The 23,991-nt window shown below is 38.1% G+C and overlaps 1 protein-coding gene across 1 annotated transcript in view; it reads left to right on the top strand.

The window, feature by feature from the left end:
* The window catches only part of LOC124783331 (mitochondrial folate transporter/carrier), a 60,564-nt gene that overhangs the window by 17,771 nt on the left and 18,802 nt on the right, over window positions 1–23,991 (top strand). The window contains exons 3-4 of the mRNA XM_047254013.1: window positions 1,284–1,542; window positions 4,182–4,295. Of these exons, the coding sequence (XP_047109969.1) occupies window positions 1,284–1,542; window positions 4,182–4,295 (373 nt within the window). The remainder of the gene's footprint in view (window positions 1–1,283; window positions 1,543–4,181; window positions 4,296–23,991) is intronic.

Genomic DNA, 23,991 nt, shown 5'->3' with positions numbered 1-23,991 from the left:
ATTCATTATCACAATATTGACAGTATTAGAGAATTTCAAACACATGTTGTCATTCCTCAGTACTTCAGTATCCCACTTCTTTCCACATTGACTCTTCTGAATGATTTTGTTAAATTCAGCTTACTTGTTTGCACCAAATTGTGAGCTGAGCTATGTATGTGTCTGCTCTTGGGTACAGCTTACACTCCAGTATCAGATTTTGGAATCTCACCAAAATGTAACGCAGCTGAAATCTTCCCATGCCTCTAGGCCATTTTGAAGCATACTTCCTCAGCTTGTGATTTTTGAACAGTGAATTTGCTGCTACTAATTCTCCTGTAACTTTTTTCTATTCCCTCCCATACTACAGTGTTCCAATCTCGCATGATTATTAGATTTTCATCTCCCTTTACTTACTGTTTTATCTGTTCACTTACCTCGTATGCTTTCTCTTAAACTTCAGCAGCTGCTTTTTGAACTATTGTTTGCTGTCGAGTCCGGATTTTCTAAAATGTGGTCTGCAGAGGGTGTGGATATTTTGTACAATCTGAAAACTATCGGAAATAAATAGTATTGGTGTTAATCTTTGAACAGAAAGCAACAAAAAATTTCCAAAAAACGGACTGCTTGTTTCTTTGTTTATGCCGATCATACGTAGAGGATCATAGCACAGTTGATGGTGAATGATTTTCAACAATTTTTGCCACAAGTTCTTGATGATACAAGGGGAAAAAAACTCAAAAGTTGCATTGGCCATGATAATGCCAGCGGTCACGCAGCAAGTAACTTAGTTATTTGCTGGAGAGAAACATCTGATTGTATTAGTCAGATTTATCACCTAATATCTTCTAGTGTACATAGGAATTTCAACTACCTTAAACTGCTGAATCATTCCAAAACTATTTATTTTTGAGGTATCAGCATCAGAGCAGAGAGAAAGTTTACGGAATTAGTTCGAACACCTGCAAAAGTGCACACATTTGAAAGGCAAATGTGTTTAAAAAAATAAAATGCTTTTTTCATTGTTATTGTAAATTGGCTTTTGTTGAGGTCTGCTTAGGATTTTTCTAAAATATGTGGTCCGTGTAGGATGTGCGTTGTTGGAGTACACCTGTTTGTGTACAGGTTTTTCTCAGCATACAATGTTTGAGTCCAGATGCTTGTGCTCGCTCGCTCGCTCGTCTCTCTCTCTCTCTCTCTCTCTCTCTCTCTCTCTCTCTCTCTCTCTCTCTCTAGCCCTTGCAGATTGACTCGTACTTCAATTATTAACAGTACATCTTACAATGTTGAAATTACTGTTACAGCTATAACACCATTAAAACATGGATCCAAGGAGGGAACAGCAAAAAGCCCTTGGGACCATTCCTCCATATGTTGGCTGCAGCAGAGGCAGGGATTCTCACCCTTGTTATGACAAATCCTATATGGGTGGTGAAAACTCGGTTATGTCTGCAGTATAGTGAGTTGGATCTGTCGAAGCTACCAGACAGCAAAAGATATGCTGGGATGATGGATGCTCTGAGAAAAATTTACCGTACAGAAGGGATCCGGGGACTTTACAGGGTGAGTACATTTTATTTATTTCAGTTTGCAAATTTTCTACTTCTTTTTATGTATGCATACTTAAATTGTGTTCTGGTAGGAGCACGGTCATGGGTTCATTTCTGTCCAAACCCATTTCACCTTAGTTGTGGGTGGCATCATCAGTGTGTCAATAATTGTCTGAATGTCTCAGTGTTGCAGGTAGCAAGCTGCATTTATCATAAATATGTAGCTAAAATGGACAGTAATGGAAAACACGAAATATAATATGAGGTACAGTACGTAGGTACAAACATCGTGTTAAAAAGGGCCAGATTCCAACTGCCTCGAATTTCTAATTTTATTTCCAGAGGAAATAAAAAAAGTGCAAACTGATGCCACAACTGTAGTGAAACAGATTTGCATATAAACATTTGTGTTTTCAGTGTTTGGACCTGTCAATCATTTTGCAAGGTTTCCTTTTTTGATTATGTTAGTTTAAAATGTTGTTGTGTTTGTCAGAGACTAGTGTCTTAAGTTTGGAATCTAATCTGGTAGCAGTGTGGCAGTTCTTAGTAAGAGGGGAGGTCAAAAAGTAAAGGGACTACTGAGAAAAGGAATGTGTAATGTAATGGTAGAAAACTGAAATAAACATTATTTTTCTGTATAACCTACTTGCACTTAAACACACTTCGTTGAACACTTCACAAATTTTTTGATTCCATCAGACAGTGTTTTGGTTGCATCTGTAACTAGTTGTGCACTGCACAAATGACTTCTGCATTGTTGCAAATCTTCTCCAGAGTGCTTCCTTCAGTGGTCCAAGCATACGGAAATAGTTTGGAGCAAGCTCTGGACTGTACAGCAGGTGCTTGAGCAGTTTGACTCCTTATTGTTTCGGTTGTCCATTTGGCAGAATGTGGCTGAGTGTTATCTTGCTGCAGGATGATACATGTTTGCAGTTTTCTGCAGTGTTTGAATCTGATTGCAGGTTTGTTTAGTTTGCGACACACTGCAATACTTCTCACTGTTCAGTTTTCTCTCTTTGGGGTGAATGAATGGCCATCACACATTCCATGTCCCAGAATAGTATTACCATAATCTTGCCAGCTGATGGTTGAATTAGTTTCTTAACTTCTGGTGGTGATGAATGTTTCCATATCGTGCTTGCAGCCTTACATTCCAGTTTGTGATGATGCACTTAATTTTGTCTACAGCGATGATGATGATGATGATGATGATGATGATGATGATGATTTCTTCAGTAGTGGGTGCATGTTGAGCTCTATGTTCCCTCGAAACTTGCGGGGAGAGTCTGTATTAAAGTTGAAGGAAAGGACATACATCACCTAAAACTCTCACACATTAGTGTCAGACTGGTAGACAGTTGTGCTTAATGTTAAATTATAGCATGAAGAGTTAGGACAAGTGAAAATTATGTTCTTGTTTCACAAATTTTGCAGCAAGAGAAATTTAAGTGAAGGACCGTGCACTAACAACAATAGGCATATTTTGAGTCCCATATCTTCCGATGCTATCGCCATTCCACATTTTATGTGCTTTTGGAAAATTTGGAACACAATGCACTGAAGGTTGAGTCCATTCAACTTACGTAGATGTAACTTCCCATTACCACATGATTTCCATCATACTGTGAATATCAAAGTTTCGTTGTTTTTTTTCTAAAGTTTGGTTGGTTTTTTATTAATTGTGTGTTTCATTATTTGCAAACTTCCATGAATTGAGTCAGTATCTCCATAACGATACCAGTAAGTCAGGTCAGCTGTTCAAATGTCTTCAGTTGCCAGTATAGAGAGGGAGAGAATTTTGCAGTACTAGATGTAAGGTGGTGGTGGTGGTGGTGGTGGTGGTGGTGGTGGTAGTAGTAGTAGTAGTAGTAGTAGTAGTAGTAGTAGTAGTAGTAGTGTGCTATATCACTACCTGTCCAATCTGTGGAATGTCCTGGTCCATTCTTATGTAACACCTACACCCAACACTTTGCCACTTGGTTCATATACCCATGGAAGACCCAGATGCAAGGTATATTCTATGTACCCATACATCACATCTTATTCCAGTTCCACCAAAAAAATATCCTCTAAGGCAGGACTGTCTTGTGAAAACAGTGTTAAGCCAAATCTGTTGTTACCTACACGCAGCCTTTGAGGCACAACCACCAACAGCTGCCCACCTGAATGAACAGCTATTCTAGACTCTTGTCTAGAGCAGAGGTGACAACCCAGTAGAACAACATGCTGCTGAGCACATGATAGACTGTTTCCTCACAATTTATACATATGACACCACCACCCTTCCCAAATATGAACTTCTTCAAAATCAGTATGAATTGTCCTTACAAAACAGTCATCAATCTCGCAGTCCTCATAGCCTCAATCTCCTCTAGTTGCTGTCCCACATCCACTCGTTCCACTCCAGTCTGTCAGTAGTACTACTCACATATTGCTCTCTGCAATCTCTCTCTTCCTCTGTTCTCTCTCCCTCCTAGTCATTGTTAGTGAGTTTATTTATTTTCCACCAATGACCTTTTTTGTGTATCTCCAGTTTGTTTTACTTTTTCTCATCTTATTGTATTGTTTTGATTCTCGAATAAGTGAGTATTTAAAAAACTCCAAACTCTGCAATGTTATGTACTTAGTGTTAAATAAAATTTATTATTGCAGGGTTTTGTTCCTGGGATATTTGGTGTTTCTCATGGTGCACTCCAATTCATGACTTATGAAGAAATGAAAAATAAATACAATAATTACAGAAATGTACCTATTGATACAAAATTGGTAAGTGAACAGAATGATACATGAACTGTTTGTACTAATGTTAATCTTCATATAGTTTGGATCTGGTCCTGATTAATTTTTTGGAGAAAGCTCATAAAGTCTGGAATTAAGCTGACAGCTAAGCAAGTATGCAGAGTTATTCAAATGAGCTTCCCACCTGAGAACTATATTGCAGTTAAATCACTAAAATTTGTACTTCTGTGAATTGTTAGGTGATAAATAACATCTCCCTGTTTCTTGATATGGGGACTGCTGCTTACGTATTTTAAGCAGTGTATTTTATCTGTTGTTATTAAAATGCTGTTTCATTGTGCCATATAAATACTCGTTTTTGAAGCTTTGTGCTTATGCCATTCAATGTGTAATTAACATGACACAAAAGATAAAGATTTTACTAACTTGGAACTGCTTTATTAACTGTTAAAATCTTAAGTAGTTCACATCCACTAAATAGACTCACTTTTGCTTTTGATGTGGGTATTTAAGTAATACTTACTTAATTTTCTCAGAAGCTGGCTCAATTCACATTGGATATAATGTTCAGTTCCATTTAAAATTACTTGGATGCTTGCAAGTGGAATTGTGTGTATAGTGTCATTAACGAATCATTTTTACCATTTGTATGCTAGTCACTATATCAATTAAGGAATAGATACCTGGCACCCTTATTTCAGTCTTTGTGATTTAGTTCAGTTTAAATTTTTTATATATTTTCTGTTGTACACAGCTTACTCTTATTACACAACAATTTGGTTGAATTTTCTGTGTCAAATGCTTCTTTATAGTCAACAAATGCATTTTAAAAATATTACTCAGTCATTTGTTTGGTTAAGAGTTCCCTTGAAAACACAATCTGCATATAATTTGCATTTACAGATTCCATTCTGTATAATAGTGTTGTTATCTTTTTCTTTTTTTTTCTTTCCCAGCAGGGTGTTAAAATTGCATTGCTCAAACTTTCCATTAATTAATTTCTTGTGGAGCTAACTACTAGTGGTTGAGTGCTTTCTTGCTGAAAACAAGTCCCTTTGCCATTCTGGCATTTCTTCTTATCATCCTTGCTGCAGTCTCCTCTCCTCTCTCTCCTCTTATGTCTTTTCCACTTGACTCATAAACTGTGGTGGCTTCTTTGATGTGGATTAAATGTGCCTAGGGACTTGAGATTTTGATTGTTCTTCTACCCCCATTAGCCTGTATCTTAACATTTTTGACTGGCGAAGTATGATTCCTGTTATTGGGTTTCACCCTCCACATATAAAAAAAGAGCATTCATTGTGGTCTTTGAAGGTGACAGTCCTGCAAGAGTGGGAAATAATAATATTATATATATTTTAGAGGGAAAAATTCCACATGGGAAAATTATATATAAAAATCAAAGATGCTGTGACTTACCAAATGGGAAAGTGCTGGTAGATAGACACAATTGTCTCTTTGATTTATATATGTATGACATTTAACTGTGTATACCTCCCTTTATGGAGACCGCCTGAACATTGAGTAAATGCTCTATGTGCAAAATCACCACTTAACTTTACCTTTGAGGAAGATCATTATTTCCACGCCCTCCTCCTGTGCTCTTTGATGTAGCAAATCTTTAAAGAAGATTGCAGAATACAAGTATGCAGACAATCTAACAGATTAATGTACTTTGAAACTTGGATGATAGACAAATACATATGTTCCTTGAGGACTTTAGGATTCCTTCCGAAAATAGAGCAGTATTCTCAACATACAATACATCTTGGACAAGTGCACCCCTCAAACAGACATATCCCACAAATAACAATGTAGGACAAGCACTCACAACAGGCAGTGGATGGAGGTGGTTTGGACAGTGGACTGTTGGAGCCATGTCCGTCAGTTCCAGTAACCCCCCCCCAAACATTTCCTAACTGAAACTTGATCCCTATAAGGAAAAGAGAAAACTCGAGAGAAAGACAGGTGTCGTAACTCAAGTGGACACAGATTCTGAACTTTGCCTTCTAGCTCTTACTGCTACAACCCTGCTTCCAAAAGTGCTTGTTAAAATTGTTCAGTGGAACTGTAATGGTTCCTCCCATCTCTGTGCAGAACGTGAACTTCGTAGCACTCTACCCAGAAGTTGGTATAGGCTTGCAGAATAATCTATTCTCAGACATTACAAAACCTGTTACAACAGAGCTGACATTGTGAAGGCATTGGGTGGGATTTGTATGTTGGTCCACGAGACCAGTTTCACTGAACAGATGGCACTCAGCACTTATTGAAAGCAATAGCCTTACATGCAAAGATGTTAAACTTTACATGTTCTTTCAAAGTCGATGGTGACAGGACTCCAGATAGTTACTAATTATGATCTTCCTTACCTCCACCTGACCTCATATTGCGTGGATTTTAATGCACACAATGCTTTCTGGGGGTAGTTCCAAAATTTATCAGCAAGGCTACCTGCTGGAACATGTAATTGACAAAAAAACTTTGTTGTTTTAAACTCAGGGTTTCAAACTTGTTTAAGCCCAGCAAATGACACCTTCTCAGCTATCACTCTATTCAGTTACAGCTCCACTTTTCTCCCACCTCCATAGTAGAAAGTGCATGACGATTTATTTGGTAGCAACCATGTTCTGATTTTTTTTTTCTTTCTGTGCCACGCTGACAACCAACAGGATAGACTCCATGCAGAAATCTAAAGAATAGTAATGGGTATAACTTCCATTTATTTTAAATTTGTACTTTTTCATACATGGGAAAAGTGGAATCATCCTAAGACATACCGTTATTGCAGTATAACAAGTGGCAGAAGCAGTGATCACCTTGTCATCCTTTTCCCACTTCCAGAAACCTGTGCCACAGTGGAAACATAAAATATCCATTACAAAAATTTCAGCTAGGCAACCCTTGTATGAATAAGACATCCACATAAATCACCTTCAAAAGAATTTTAGCCTGGTGTGCTATCTGATTTAAAAGATTGAAAATTTTTTAACCATTATTTGGGTTTGTATTTCCTCCTCTGATATATATACTGTATGAGAACTAGTTATTCTCTAGTACTACAGGTATCTATTACATGCTATTCAGTCTGGTCTCCTCCCCCCCCCCCCCCCCCCCCCAGTGTTGCTAAACAACTAACAATCACTTTCCTGTGAAAGGCTCAACATCTGAAAATTATCATCTCACATCCCATCTCCACATAAGACAGGTTTATCTCTCTCTATTACTGACTCTCGTAAAGATATGTCCCCAGTGATGATATCAACTTCTTGAAACCAGATATGAGGATGTAGGTTAAGATCCTTGGTACTATACCCTGGTGGGCCGTTATTTGTGTGCAATTGATGGAAAAATTGGGAATTTTGTGTGTCACTCAATAGTGTTAAAAAGGTTGAATTACGTACACTGGTTGCAGGATGTAGTGGATAGGCTAAATGCTACACATGCAGGAGGTTGTGGGTTCGAATCTCATCAGGCACAATAATTTTTTTAATCTTTATCAAAGTGACTTTGATCATTATTTTTATTCAGTTAATTGGTTCAGATGTAATTTTTTCTTTCTGTTCCATTGTCACAGCATTTTAATCACCACATGAACTTCATTTGTTTATTTTGTCTTTATATCTTCCTTTTCTAATCAGAATTTTTGTGAATATGAATTTAAATATATTTATGTATTATACTACTGTTGTTTGAAAATTGCGATCAGTTAAAAAACAAAAGATAAAATAATCTATTTATATTGACTGTGCAATGCTGTGAAAAATATATTTCTCATTACCAGATGGTCAGTTTTATTTGTTGCATGGCAGTTGTCAGAGATTTAAAACATAACCTAAGTAGCTACTACACCATTTACAAAACACAGATGAAGATATAAATGAAATAAGGGTTTATAAGTAAAACAAAATTGGAGTGAAATGAGAAACAGATATAATGAATGCAACAGTGTGAACGAAACAGGGAGATAAAACAAATGAAATTAAATTGAAACTTGTACATCAGATTGATTAAAAACACATGAATAAAGATGTAAAGTGGGAAAAGGATAAATATGAAGAAATAAAAGGAGTTAATATTCTGGTTAAAATTATGTGACAAAGGAATAAAAATGAAAAATTATATTTAAATAAATTAACTGAATAAAAATGATCAGTCAGTAAAGATTTAAAAATTAAAAAAATGGTACTGCGCCTGACAAAATTCGACCTTGCAGCCTCCTGCATATGTAGCACTTATTCTGTCTACCACACCACACCACACCACACAACCAAACTACACAAGGCAGCTTTTTAATGCTATTGAATGGCACACAAAATTCATAATTTTTCATCTATTTCTTGCAAGCGAGGGCCCACCAGGTTGACTAGCTGAAGTGTGCGATACCTGAGAACTTAACCTACATAATTGTATAGATATTTTCAAAACTTAACCTACATAATTGTATAGATATTTTCAAAAAGTCTATTCCACCCAGAAGCAGACAGTGACCATTACGTCAAATGGGTACTTGGATCAGTACTGGGGTGCAGCACCAAGTCCTCATTGCATACAAAATCAGATGCTATTTCATGGAATACGAACTTCATTTTTAACAGCTATCCAAATTTTAGATTTGAATAAGTGGCCTCATGAAATGAACAGCTGTTACCTTATTTGTCCCACAAATGGTGAACTAATGGCTGATCCTGATTCTTCAGAGCAAGTCTACTAACAACCACTGTTAAAATATCACCCACTATCAGCATATCATTGCAGTTTTTTACCTGTGAAAAGCCTATGTCGTCATACAACAGAATCATATTTATACTACTCTGCATGTTTGGGGATTTAGAGGTGCCTCCTAATTTTTGTCTGGAATTTATCATTTCGGCCTTACCTTGTTAAAGTAGGTGCTGGCCAGTCAGTCAGCTCTGCTCCACGGTTATGCAAAGTTAGGTATTTGCTAGGCATTTAATTGTTGTGCTGGTCTTTTGTGGAATGCGCAGGCTCCGAGGCTGTTCTGTCTTCTGATGTGTGATCCTGCTCTTGCATACTGGCTGTCCCCATCCTTCCTGGTACCAGTGGGTTCGACAATGATAGCGTGTGTCTGTGCCTCATGAAATGTTGTGGTAGCAACAGTGATGATGCTGGTACAAAACTAGTGGTAATACAGTGGGTTATCAGCCTTCTCTGTTCGGGAGAAGAGAGGGAGCAACAGTGAGTCAATGCAACCCTGATGTCTGTCCTCTGTATTGGGGGCTACTGTGTGGTCCCCTGGGTGTTGTAGACTGCCACCCATGGCATACACAGCAGCTCCCCACCTACTGCCATTGGAGTGTAGGACCTGAATTGGCCTTATCGACAATAGCAAATGTTAAAGCCTGAGCAACTCTCCTTACCAAGCTATCCCCACTCCTTCCCTGACTAGAATCTGCGTGGCTTGCCCCACCCAGCTAACTCCATTCCATTCCAATGGCAGAAACTTGGAATATGCTTGGCTTACTTTGATGTTACGTTACAACCACACGTCACTCAAAGTGACACATTTTGTTGTACTTTCCTGTTTTTGTATTATAGCTTGCAATATACCATTCATTGCTGAAAGAAACATTTATTAGAAACAAGTCAACCTAGGGATGACATTTTATAAACAAATCTCATCAGTCTTAAAAGCCTTCAACAAATATGACCACAAAAAATAAGGAAGTTCAAATTGGCAAAGCTTTGGCACAGTGCAGTGGGCAAAGATGTAGAGTACAGAGAGAAGGGTAGCAGGTTCATGTATCCCCATGTGCAAACAAATTTGTTTCCATCTTAGTATTTTTGATACTTTTTGGGAATTTCTTATGAATGTAATAAAAGTATGTTCAGTGAAATTAGATGTTATAAAAGGTGCGACAATAAAGTAATGAGACTGATCTGAGAAAATATGTTGCATACCGTTTTAGTCAAGTTTATTGTTGTCTCCTTCAAGGTAGTTGCCTTCTGATTGCACACACTTTTTCCAGCGCTTCTGCCATTGATGGTAACATTTCTGGAACTCATCTTCTGTCATATCCTGTAAGACCCTCATCACAGCTTTTTGGACATATTGTGTTGTTTGAAAATGGTGTTCCTTGACTGCAGTTTTGACTCTCTGAAATAGAAAAAATTCGTATGGATCGATATCTGGTGGAATAAGGTGACTGTGGTAGTACTGATATTTGTTTTGAGGTTAAAAATTGCTGTACTGACAGCAGTATGTGATGGCGCATTATCATGATGCAGAATCCAATTATCAGCAATGTTGGCACGGACACGAAGAACTCTTTTACCAAGTCTAAAATTTCTTTTTAGTAACATTGGTTAACTGTATGTCCAGGAGGCACCCATTCTTTTATGAACAATTCCCTAGGAATCAAAGAAGCACACAAGCATGCATTTCACTTTTGACTTTGACATGCGAGCTTTATTTGGTCTGGGTGATCCCTTTGAGCACCATTGCAAACTTTCATCACCAGTGATAACATGGCTAAACAATTATGGATTGATTTCTGTTTCCTCTGACAGATCAGCTGCCACATTTTTCCGTGTTTCTCGCTGTTGTGGTGAGAGATTTTTCGGGATAATTTTTGCACAAATCTGTCTCATACCATGATCTTCATTTATTATTAGATGAACTGATTCTCAATTGATGCTCAGTTCTGCTATCATTTTCACGGATAATCTTTGATCAGATTGTACGAGTTCATGCACCACCCTGGCCAAGTTGACATTCGTGTGTGAGTTGATAGTCGTCCACTGCAGTCTTCATCTTCAACATCTGTTCTGCCTTCACTAAACATTTTATGCCAATGAAAAACTTGAGCTCTTTACATATCCTCCTCTCCAAAAGCCTTCTGAAGCTTACTGTAAGTTGTCGTTGTTTTCACCCAATTTAACGAAAAAGGAACGGCATACTGGGGGCAGCTGGCTGGGTGTTGGAATAGGCAACAGATGAGGATCTGTAGCAAGGGGGAGCACAGTAAGGGAGGCTGGACAAAGGGAAGAAGGTACCCCTAGAGGGGCAGGTTCCTATAGGTGAGTCGGCTTGGGAGGTGTACATTGTATCAGTGGAGGCTGATACACAACCTGCAGGCAAAATCGGTTTTGATGGTGGGCCACCAGCCTGTCACCTGTCAACAACGTGAAGACTCGCTGATTCCACTGACCATGGACTACTGCTGGAATCACACTCATAGCGACCAACACCCGAACCCAAATGGGGTTCCAGTACGTATAGCACAGTGACTGAGGTGCACAACGCAGCTGGTACTGGAGGTGCCAACATTGTCGTTTTCCATCTGTCTTGATAGTAGCAGCCTTAGGATCGAGTAGTGTCAAGCCATTGTGAGTGAGGAGTCTGCAACAGGTGGTGTAGCGCTGTGCACTGCTGGCATCTGTGGAGCAGCTGCGCCAGGCTCGTTCTCGCCATAGAAGTGCACCTGTAAGAATAGAAAACGTGTAAGTATCTCTTCCACCAAGGTATCAGCAATGCCCTTCATCAGCATTTTGGGGGCCTGTATGAGGAGCTCTGCCTTCTCATTGAACTGCAGGTTAAACAGGAGTGTTCTGATGCGTGGATGCCATGGTGCAAACAAGTTGTGAAAGATAATGAGAGGTGAAATGTGGCCAGCTATCCATCAGCAGGGTGTGCGGGAGGCTTTCAATGGAGAAGATCAGGGTGAGGGCACACACAGCAGCTGTCGTAGAGTGGCTGTTGACAGTGTATGGGAAATGCGAGTAAGCATCAATGAGGAGCAAGCAAAATATATTCTGGAAAAGGACCAACAAAATTGAGGTGAATGCCTTCCCAAGGTTTTGTGGTACCAGCCAAGGCTAGTAACATAGGTGCAGGATGGCCTGATGACCTCCACATAACAATCAAATCTTAAATTTTGTTTTGTTTTGACACTTCGCCAGTACACAAAATAGTGAGCAAGCATCTTCATCTTTGAGCCACCCTCCTCTGCCCCTGTTGGTGTGATGTTAGAGCTGAAGGATATCCCATTGGAGGGAAGCCAAGAATGACCACTTGGGGCACTAAATGTTCCATTGTCAACGAGATCATCCCCATCGACAAAGTCAGTGTCACAGCACAAAATAATTATGGATGAGGTTGGACATCCACACTGGGGTTGGTCGGCCATTCCTGCTGGATGTGTTGCACTGGGTGGAGAACAGGATCCTCGCTGATGGTGTGTGCGATTTGAGAGGTCATAATATGAAAGCTGTCCACAGCCTTCTGAGCCTCCTCATAAAGATTAAAGCAAAGGATTTCAATCTAGTTGAATCCTGAGTTCAGACCCAGGTGCATTGTGTGTGTGTGTGTGTGTGTGTGTGTGTGTGTGTGTGTGTGTGTGTGTGTGTGTGTGTGTGTCTTATACTACAATACATGGAACTCCTATGTCGGCCGTACTCGTTGTTGTATACAAATTGGTTAAGAGGGTGTACGATGGATGCCACTCATGGGATGAATTTATGATAATTCGCAACTTTGCCCAGAAAAGCCTAATGCTGCTCCAGATTATTGGGTCCAGGAAGAGCCTCAATGCCATTGATATGACTTTGTTGGTCATATCCCCTGTGGGAGATAACATGTCAGAGGTATTGTATAGTGGGTTGGAAAAAGTGAGACTTAAACAGATTGCACTTGAGACCCACACCTTGTAAGTTCGAAACAGAAGCGGAAGGTTCTGCGGGTGCTCCTTGTGTAGTGGCCTGTGAACACAGTGTCATGTAGTTCATACAACAGGGAATATGTTGTGCGAGTTGCTCCGAGAAACGTTAAAAAGTGGCAGAGTACTTGCTACCACTAAAACCAACTGTTCATATGTGTAGAGATCATAAGGTTTGTTGATGACAAGTAACTTCTGAGAGTCGTCGTCAAATGGGAGCTGCAGATACGTCTCCAATAAATCTTGTGCTCATGCAGGGTGTATACGACCCGGAACAACCAGGAGATCCGGGAAAAACCTGGGAATTTTTTAGAATTCCAGGAATTGTTTGTTGTTTTAGTTTACAGTTAAATTTTTGTAGTTTTGACTAATAAGAATCTATACCCTAACAAAGGATATTACTGTATCCTGCTTCTGCAGAATAATAGTGCAACAATAAAACATGAACGAGAAAAAAAGGAAAATAAAACATAAATTGCAAAGGAAATGTGCCAAATACAACAACAAAACACAGTGTTCATACAAGTGTTTGCCAACAGCAAAATGTGTCAAAGGCTTTAGGAAGGCTACGCAATACTTCATAACAACAAATTGCCTCCGATGAGTGTGACGTCACAACTGTTTACATGAGATTTGTTTTAGCAGTTAGGAGTGGGCTCATGCGCATGTGCAGTTGAGTGGCTTATCAGTGGTACCTTCTCCTGCTTCTGGCTACATAAATGTAGCAGTCGCAGCAAGCAGCTAGATGAAACCAGGAAAAATTTTACTGCCGCACTCAAGCTGCCATATTCACGTATGCGCGGTATTAACAATGAAGTTATTTTTGTCAGTTTGCTACAGAAATTTGGTTTTTATCAATCTTTTACGCTGAGGCAGTCCATGTGTTTGAAATAAAGTGTTTAGTTCCACACTATTGGCTAATTTCAACTGCTCACTGCATTTCAAGTGCACATTTTCATCTTCTAGCAAATATGACATTATGCCACAAGAAAGAATCAAAAATGAGTTAATACAGTACTGGTACTCAAAGAAAATTTACATCCCAAAACCCACACCGAAAAGCTTAATATCAGGTCGGTGCCTACTTCATTGGGAATCTGGACATATGAATGTGCTCTTTAAGTATGCACTTTAAATGTGCCATTTTAGTATGGTTCACAAAATTCCGATGCTCTTGGAGTATCCTCTGATGTCTTTTTTCTTTTGTGACATAATGTAAGGTCTTTTAATGTTTTACACGTACAAACATACGGGCTTCCTGTGTCATAGTAGCAGCCAAAGTGCGGTGGCGCCTGTTATCTGGCGCTTTCTGACGACTAATGAAACGAACCTATTTCTAACAGGTCACGGGAAAATATTGCGGATGGTGGTTTGAAAACCGTTAGTTTAAAAGTAAATTTCCTTTTACACAAATTGAACTATCTGCGAGAATGTACGATGAATTTCGTTAATCAGAGCTTTTGATGACAAGCCATTTAGAAGTATTTTGAGCCTAGAAGATCAGACATTCATGTCGTTATGAGCAAATTGATGTAGTGCTATGGAAAGCTCTCTCTCCTCTGTGGTAGCTAATTTATTTGTGGAAAACTTTGAGGACAAGTCACTGGACTATGCTAAAAATTTTACTGGCACATTTGTGTGATATATCCTAAAGTGTAACATGCGCAAAAAATATCAACATTATATGTGAAAGCTTAGCTTCTCTTGCAGCTTATTAACCTTAGAGACCAATATTATATGTGAAAGCTTTGCGTTTCTTGTAGCAACACTATGTATATTAATTTAAAACATCAACTTTTCCTGTTTGTGTATCCGCGCTACATAAGTGATGTTGCTATTAGCTGACTGCATCACATGTCCTGTGGTCTGAATATCCTCTGTCATCGTCTGGCAGGATCACATGACATGAGCTATGACTGGCTTACAAAAGAGCATCGCAATCTCGATTACAGTGGTTCCCTAAGTAACATGCGGTGTTTGGTGGAATTCGAATTTATACTTTCATAATGTGAAAATATGCAGTGTACATGTTGCTGCACGTCAAAAATCTTTCCAAAAGGAGTTTTCTTCCCTGACTTTAGTTTTCTAAAGTGCTGGGAAATTCTACGCCCGTGTATAAAAACATAACCATTCAAAGGGGTGATAAGTTTTACAGTTCCGAGGGAAAATATACTGTCACTTAACACGGAAAAAGTGTGTTTTCATCCGGGAAAAAGTGTATTTTTAACCGGGAAAAATCCGGGGAATTTTTTTTCCTTGTCCACGTATACACCCTGTATGCCAGTTTAATCACCAATTCCTCTGGATGCGAGGTGGTGTTTGTCACAGCCTGTGCATTAGTCATCACCTTCAAATTGCTACATAGACAGTTTGCTGAATGGTTTCTTTATAACGATGAGTGGTGTAGCCCATTGCGTGGACAAAACATGTTCAGTCACCTCCAAAGCTGTGAATCTGTCACATTCTTCCTTAACGTTCCTATTGTTTTTCAAGAAACATACACATTGTGAATGGGTCAGTTACACCTGCTATTAAAATTATTATTAGGCAGTACTTCAAAATATGTTTTGTAGATTTTTTTTTATGTGGAAAAACAGGCATTGGAACTTATCAGCATAAAATTTTAGTTGAAAAATATTCTTATGTGGTACTTTAAAATACTTTTTTTGTGTAGAAAAACAGTTCAGAGCTTAAATTTCAATGTTTATTGCAAATACTATTATAAAATTGAAATTAATTCACAAAATTTGTCTTTGAGGAACTATATTGAACTATATGCCCATTGAACTAACTTGAAAAATTCTTGCAGTAAATGATTGTGTGCACTCGGCAGAGGAATTATTGACATTTATTACAGTTAGTTTCCCTTTTGGTGTTTCATTGATCCACACTCTTCCTCCCCTCTTTTGTTCTTTTGGTCCTGAACTTGTTCCTGCAATATAACTTTGATCTTGTGAGAGAGATTTTTTGGTCATTCATTCCTCTTGTATTGGTTTTGTTACCTCATTTCGAAGTTTTCTTTAGCTCATATCAAAGTTAACTTAGAAATTGCCACCTTATGTGCAGTTTATTTTGATTGTTCTCTGGATTGATGTGTACATACAACACACAGACTTTATTGCTGCAATACCTAGCATGTTACAGAACAAACAGGCCATCATTTGGTACACCTTTTGCAGGAAGAAGTGGTGGCGAGTTTACCTGTTGTCAACTCCCCTTTTCGTTTTGTTGTAATGGTATTTTTTTTTCTTAACAAGTATGAAACTGTTACATCCCTCTGGAACCCAAAGGTGATTGAAAGTATTGGTCTGCTATTGTTTGGCTGTTTTTCCTTCAGAATCTCAGCTTTGTTCTTTCTGAGAGTTCCTGCTAATGTTTGATTCTTCTTGAAGTTCTTTGGCCAGGGTGTAGTCCATAAAGACATAATCGGTGATAACTTTTGGCCTTTTCTCAGTCCTTTCAACAAGCCTCAAAACATTTCTGCTTTGATTTGTTTCTCATGATCCGTTTTGTGGCTTTTCTGTATACGCTTTTCCTGCACAAACGTGTGATGTTTTTTCGCCAGATAACAACTGTAATTTTTTCCATATTTCCCTCTGCATTTTGAAGGTATATTCTCCCGGAAGGGACACCTTCCTTTGGAACTAACTCCTTATCCACTGTGACATCTTTGTAAGGAAAAACATGTTAAACAGTCCCAGAAACATTTCAAAGGGAGTCCTGATAGCAGCCAGTGTATCATGATGTTGCTTAGCTGGTTGATCTCTTTAGTCAAATCTGAGAAATCTCCGATTGTTTGGAATCGCTGAAGTGACAATGTTGCATGAAAAACTGGCTGACCGATCACGTTGTCCCATAGCTCTTAAAGAGATTCTTCAGCAGATGAGTACACACTAGCTAATATAAGAAGTCCCAAATAAGCCTTCAGTTCCTGAATTGTAATAGGAGTGAAAGTTGCATCTTTGACTTCTGATACCCATGTCATTTCTCTGTTGGTTTCATTCAAAAGCACTATCAACATTATGAACAGTGGAAATGACGATACTTTTGTTTAGTCAATCTGGTGAAGAGCAAACTGTATAGGTCCTGGAGCAGGATGGATAATGTTTGCAGCCCTAAAATATAAATGTAAAATAAAGAAAAATAAAGCGAACTATAGTTAAATACAATACAATAAAATACAAAGAAGTACAATAAAACCTAAACACAACAATACACAAAAATTTAAGATATACTGCATACAAGCTCCAAGGGGTGATGGATAATAGAGGATTCGGCCTTTCTAGACAATCCGCACCATGAGGTAAAGGGATAACACTGAGAAAGCCCGTCCCAGCACTGCGTTGCTCGCCAAAACAATCACCTGCGACTGGATCGAGCTTCGAACCTGGGACAACAATGGTGACAGTCCAGTCCACTAGTCACTAGACTATGACACAGTGCGATGATGATGATGATAATAATAATAATAATAATAATAATAATAATAATAATAATAAACCCCATGGAGGCCCGGGAAAAGAATAGGCCTCTGGTATGTTCTGCCAGTCGTAAAAGGCGACGAAAAGAACAAACCACTAATAGGGCTAACCCCCCTTTAAGTGTGATTAGTTGGTTCAGTACAGAACTAACGGAGCCTCGAACAAGCGCTGTCATGGTCGGGGACGACGTTTGAACCCTATGCCCGTCCACAGTGGCAACGACACTGCTAGCCACATGGAAAATGATTTAAATCCAAATAGAGGTGTTTTGCAGGACATGCTTCCTGCAACCACCCTAGAAGGAAAACAGACAGAGGATGAGATGGTCTGATGAAGTTAACCGACATCTCATGTTCTGTTATTACCAAGCAACAAACTTAGGAACCAACACAACTGGATACAGATCACAAGTATACATAACATTTATTACCAGATACCCAGAATTAAAATTTTTAACAGGACGACGACTAGCTGATCAGATCCGTGTAATAATAAAAAATAACAGGATACCCCAGTCAGAATTAGAAAACATCAAACAACAAGTACAACAAATACTGGAACAGAATAATGTACAGTCAGAAGAAGAAGAAGAAGAAGAAGAAGAAGAAAATACAGTAATGGACTCAAACATCCCAGAGCAAACAAACCAAGAACAACACGCATCAATTAAACAATCAGAGGAAAACGAAATCTTAAGACAGCCACCAGAACAAGCACAAATAGAACACGAAGTGACACACATGTTAGGTATAGAAGAAAAATTTCAGCTGACATATATAGAATACAAAGACACAAATACAGACATTAGACCATTCTTGCATAGACCACCAAATAACCCACAAGTCGAAACAACAATAACAACTATCAACACAATCATACACAATAAAATAAATGAAAATACAACTACGGAAGAGTTAAAACTACTGGTTTATATAGGAGCACTCTCTACACTAAATATACACACTAGGCAGAGATGAGAACCAACCAACACACAGAAGAAACCCACAAAACCAGTATGGCAACACAGGCTGCAGATCAGAATAGAAAAACTTAGAAAAGACATCGGACAGCTAACACAATTTATAAGAAATGAAATATCAGACAAAAAACGAAAAAGGTTAGGTAAAATCTCACAACAAGAAGCGATAGAGCAATTAGATGAAAAGAAGCAAAAATTATAAGCATTGGCCAAACGACTTAGAAGATAAAAAAAAGTGAAAATAGAAGGAAACAAAACCAAATATTCAACACAAACCAAAAGAGATTTTACCAGACAATAGATAACACACACATTAAAATAGACAATCCACCAAACATAACAGACATGGAACACTTCTGGAGCAACATATGGTCAAACCCGGTACAACATAACATACAAGCAGAAACAGACACATACAAGATGATACCACAAATGCCTGAAGTGGTAATTTTGCAACATGAAGTCACCCGAGCAATTAATTCTACGCACAATTGGAAAGCCCCTGGAAAAGATAAAATAGCAAATTTCTGGCTAAAGTAGTTCACCTCAACACATTCACATTTATCTAAATTATTTAACATAATAGAGGGAAACATTCCACGTGGGAAAAATATATTTAAAAACAAAGATGATGTGACTTACCAAATGAAAGTGCTGGCAGGTCGATAGAAACACAGACAGACACACACATACACACAAAATTCAAGCTTTCGCAACAAACTGTTGCCTCATCAGGAAAGAGGGAAGGAGAGGGCAAGACGAAAGGAAGTGGGTTTTAAGGGAGAAGGTAAGAGTCATTCCAATCCCGGGAGCAGAAAGACCTACCTTAGGGGGGAAAAAAGGACGGGTATACACACTCACTCACTCACTCACTCACTCACTCACTCACTCACTCACACACACACACACACACACACACACACACACACACACACACACACACACACACGCGTCGTCTTTCCCTCTCCTTCCCTCTTTCCTGATGAGGCAACAGTTTGTTGCGAAAGCTTGAATTTTGTGTGTATGTATGTGTCTGTTTGTGTTTCTATCAACCTGCCAGCGCTTTCGTATGGTAAGTCACATTATCTTTATATTTAAAAACAAATTATTTAACAGTTACATTGCAGACCCATACACATTTCCTGATACACTTACACATGGAATAACCTATCTGAAACCTAAAGATCAAGCAAACACAGCAAACCCAGCTAAATATCTTCCCATAACATGCCTACCAACAATATACAAAATATTAACTTCAGTCATTACACAGAAATTAATGACACATACAACACAGAACAAAATTATAAATGAAGAACAAAAAGGCTGTTGCAAAGGAGTACGAGGATGTAAAGAGCAACTGATAATAGATGCAGAAGTGACATATAAAGCTAAAACTAAACAAAGGTCGCTACACTGCGCATGCATTGATTACCAAAAAGCTTTTGATAGTGTACCCCATTCATGGTTACTACAAATATTGGAAATACACAAAGTAGATCCTAAATTGATACAGTTCCTAAACATAGTAATGAAAAATTGGAAAACAACACTTAATATCCAAACAAATTCAAATAATATCACATCACAGCCAATACAGATTAAGCATGGAATATACCAAGGGGACTCATTAAGTCTTTTCTGGTTCTGCCTTGCTCTGAACCCACTATCCAACATGCTAAACAATACAAATTATGGATACAATATTACTGGAACATACCCACACAAAATCACACATTTGCTATACATGGATGATCTAAAACTACTGGCAGCAGCAAATCAACAGCTCAACCAATTACTAAAGATAACAGAAGTATTCAGCAATGATATAAATATGGTTTTTGGAACAGACAAATGTAAGAAAAATAGCATAGTCAAGGGAAAACACACTAAACAGGAAGATTACATATTGGATAACCACAGCGACTGCATAGAAGCGATGGAAAAAACAGGTGCCTATAAATATCTAGGATACAGACAAAAAATAGGAATAGATAATACAAATATTAAAGAAGAACTAAAAGAAAAATATAGACAAAGACTAACAAAAATACTGAAAACAGAATTGACAGCAAGAAACAAGACAAAAGCTATAAATACTTAGGCTATACCAATATTGACCTACTCATTTGGAATAGTGAAATGGAGTAACACAGACCTAGAAGCACTCAATACACTTTCATGATCACAATGCCACAAATATAGAATATATCACATACATTCAGCAACAGAGAGATTCACATTAAGCAGAAAGGAAGGAGGAAGGGGATTTATCGACATAAAAAACCTATATTATGGACAGGTAGACAATTTAAGAAAATTCTTTCTAGAACGAGCAGAAACTAGCAAAATACACAAAGCAATCACTCATATAAATACATCAGCTACACCTCTGCAATTTCATAATCACTTCTACAACCCTTTAGATCACATAACATCAACAGATACGAAGAAAGTAAACTGTAAAAAGAAAACACTACATGGTAAGCACCCGTATCATCTAACTCAGCCACACATCGATCAAGACGCATCCAACACATGGCTAACAAAAGGCAATATATACAGTGAGGCGGAAGGATTCATGATTGCAATACAGGATCAAACAATAAACACCAGATACTACAGCAAGCATATTATTAAAGATCCCAATACCACAACAGATAAATGCAGACTTTGCAAACAACAAATAGAAACAGTAGATCACATAACAAGCGGATGTACAATACTAGCAAATACAGAATACCCCAGAAGACATGACAATGTAGCAAAAATAATACGTCAACAGCTTGCCTTACAACATAAACTTATAAAACAACACGTTCCCACATACAAGTATGCACCTCAAAATGTACTGGAGGATGATGAATACAAATTATACTGGAACAGAACCATTATAACAGATAAAACACCACCACATAACAAACCTGACATCATACTCGCCAATAAAAAGAAGAAATCAACACAACTAATCGAAATATCCATACCCAATACAACAAATATACAGAAGAAAACAGGAGAAAAAATTGAAAAATACATCCAACTGGCTGAGGAAGTCAAGGACATGTGGCATCAGGATAAAGTTGACATTATACCAATTATACTATCAACTACAGGAGTCATACCACACAATATCCACCAGTACATCAACGCAATACAGCTACATCCAAACTTATATATACAACTACAGAAATCTGTAATTATTGATACATGTTCAATTACCCGAAAGTTCCTAAATGCAATGTAACATATACCGTACAATTAAAAGGAAGTCACGCTTGATCAAGGTCAGCTTCACTTCCCATTTTTAACCAGACCTAAGGTCTGAGAAAGGAATGATGATGATGATGATGATGATGATGATAAACCTGTAGAAGACAGTTATGTAAAATATATTTATTATGCTCAGCTGGCTCTCGACTTGCTGGAGTATTTGTAGATCACTCAGTACCGTTATGCAACGTGTATGCATCTCCCAACAACATTAGTTTCTTTAGACAGTGGTACTCCAGCTCAATCTCCTTCAGTCATATCACTCTCTTCACTCCCAGCCAAATAAATTATCACCACTGCTTGAACCACCAAGATAATCTTGAAAATCAGGATCATTGGCAGGACCATCTAGCATTTCATTATCTAACTAATTCAAAAGCTTTTCTAATTGATCATCACTTAAAAATTGTACAGCCATTTTGACACACAAAATCAGACTAATGATGTAGTTTTTATACTTTGCCTATTCTTACAATATGAAATGCCTCAGAAGCATTGTAGACCGTACGGCAATCACATTTTTTTCAACTAAAACTTTGTTAGAATTAAAGTGACAATTTCTGACTGGGTCTAAACCACCTATTCACAATAAATGTGTCAAAATTGTCTCCAAATTATTTTAGATTTTGAAATTAAATTTGAGGACAAAATAAAGTATTACATATCAAAGGATTACCTAAGACCCTGCTAGAGTATAAATATTAATCACAGTTTTGTGTTAATTTTTTAAACTGGGTCAGTTAGACTCATTCACAATAGGAAGGTTACCATATTTATTCGAATCTAAGCCGCACATGAAAAATGAGACTCGAAATCAAGGAAAAAAGAATTTCCTGAATCTAAGCTGCACCTGAAATTTGAGACTCGAAATTCAAGGGGAGAGAAAAGTTTAGGCCGCACCTCTAAATCGAAACAAAGTTGGTCCATTGTGATAAAAGACACAATTTAGGTCGACTGAATGACGATACAGCTACAGTAGTTTGGTTTGAGTTGTAAGCTTAGCAGTTAAGCTTTACCATTGCGATGTGTCAGGCGCTCCGTCCGTATTTATATGGGTACCAGTCCTTTTTCACGTGCTTCTTCTGGTTTGAATTGATTGCCTATTTTTCTTTGATCTGATAAGTGCCGTTCTTTTTGTTGTAGGTGTTTACGTCACTCTAAGCTGAAAATGCATTATTGTACTGTGTCATGCATTGTTTGTCACATTCTGATAATGAATGTTTACGGCCTGTCGCCGCTTGCGGCATGGCTTCCTTTTGTGCGCGCTACCGCTGCTTACAATAAAAAATAGAGAAATCGTCTCATTAGCTAAACAATGGCAAGAGACTGCTATTTGTTATTACTTACACTGCTGCTTTCTTTGATAATGATCAACAGGAACTAAATAATAGACTGCGCATGATAGATGATGTTCTGAATGAGAGTTTAGCGAAAAATTTTCTCGTTTGAAAATCCTTGCAGACGCCTCTTTAGTACATTACATTCTGCACAGAAATTAGTGATCTTAGATTTAAAAATCTAGTCAGTTGCCGTGCTTCATTTCTGTCTGTATCGCTATTAGGAATAAGAATAATACGGATATAAACATGACATGATATGTATATTCTTCCGCTTTTGCTATTGCCTCACTCTAGTTTCGTAGTTTATTAGGCAGGCACGATTTAAATGAGATAGCAGAAAATATGAAAGAATACATGACAAAATGTTTATATTCGTATTATTCTTATGGTGAAGAGAATACTGCCTGTGATTCACAATTCAAAAAGTTCCTATTAACAACCATCTCTTCTCACAGGTAGGAAAAAATTCAGAACGTAGAGTTGGCCATATTGACAAACATCCGAAACAGTCTTTCCAGTTGGATTTTCGTAGTACATTGAAATGCTGCTACATTCGAAGATGAACAATACGGAATTTGTATTTACTTCGTTGGATAATGTATGACAATGTAGTGGTCGAAACTCGGGGCGGAGAATAAAGCTCGTCTTCCACCTTTTTTAAAAAATTTATTTACTGATGCAGAGGTTTTGGCACCAGTATTTATCATTATGCCAGCAGAACATTCCTTTGTAGCGCTACATATATTAGACGGCAGAAGTTAGTTGTGGCGGCACCTACCAACATTTTTCAGAACTTTCGCTTACTTTGCACCCGATTCTAAGCCACAGGCGGTTTTTTGGATTACAAAAACCGGAAAAAAGTGCAGTTTAGATTCGAGTAAATATGGTAACTGGATCACAAAGTGACAGTGGCACTGGCCACACCCAGAGAAGAGGTGTTCTCTGTCAGAGTACGTGGTAAAGCTCTTAGCCCTG

The sequence above is a fragment of the Schistocerca piceifrons genome, chromosome 1 (assembly GCF_021461385.2).
Source record: "Schistocerca piceifrons isolate TAMUIC-IGC-003096 chromosome 1, iqSchPice1.1, whole genome shotgun sequence".
Classification (NCBI taxonomy): Eukaryota; Metazoa; Arthropoda; class Insecta; order Orthoptera; family Acrididae; genus Schistocerca; species Schistocerca piceifrons.
Note: the sequence above shows the minus strand (reverse complement) of the source record. Positions and strands in the feature narration are given on the sequence as shown.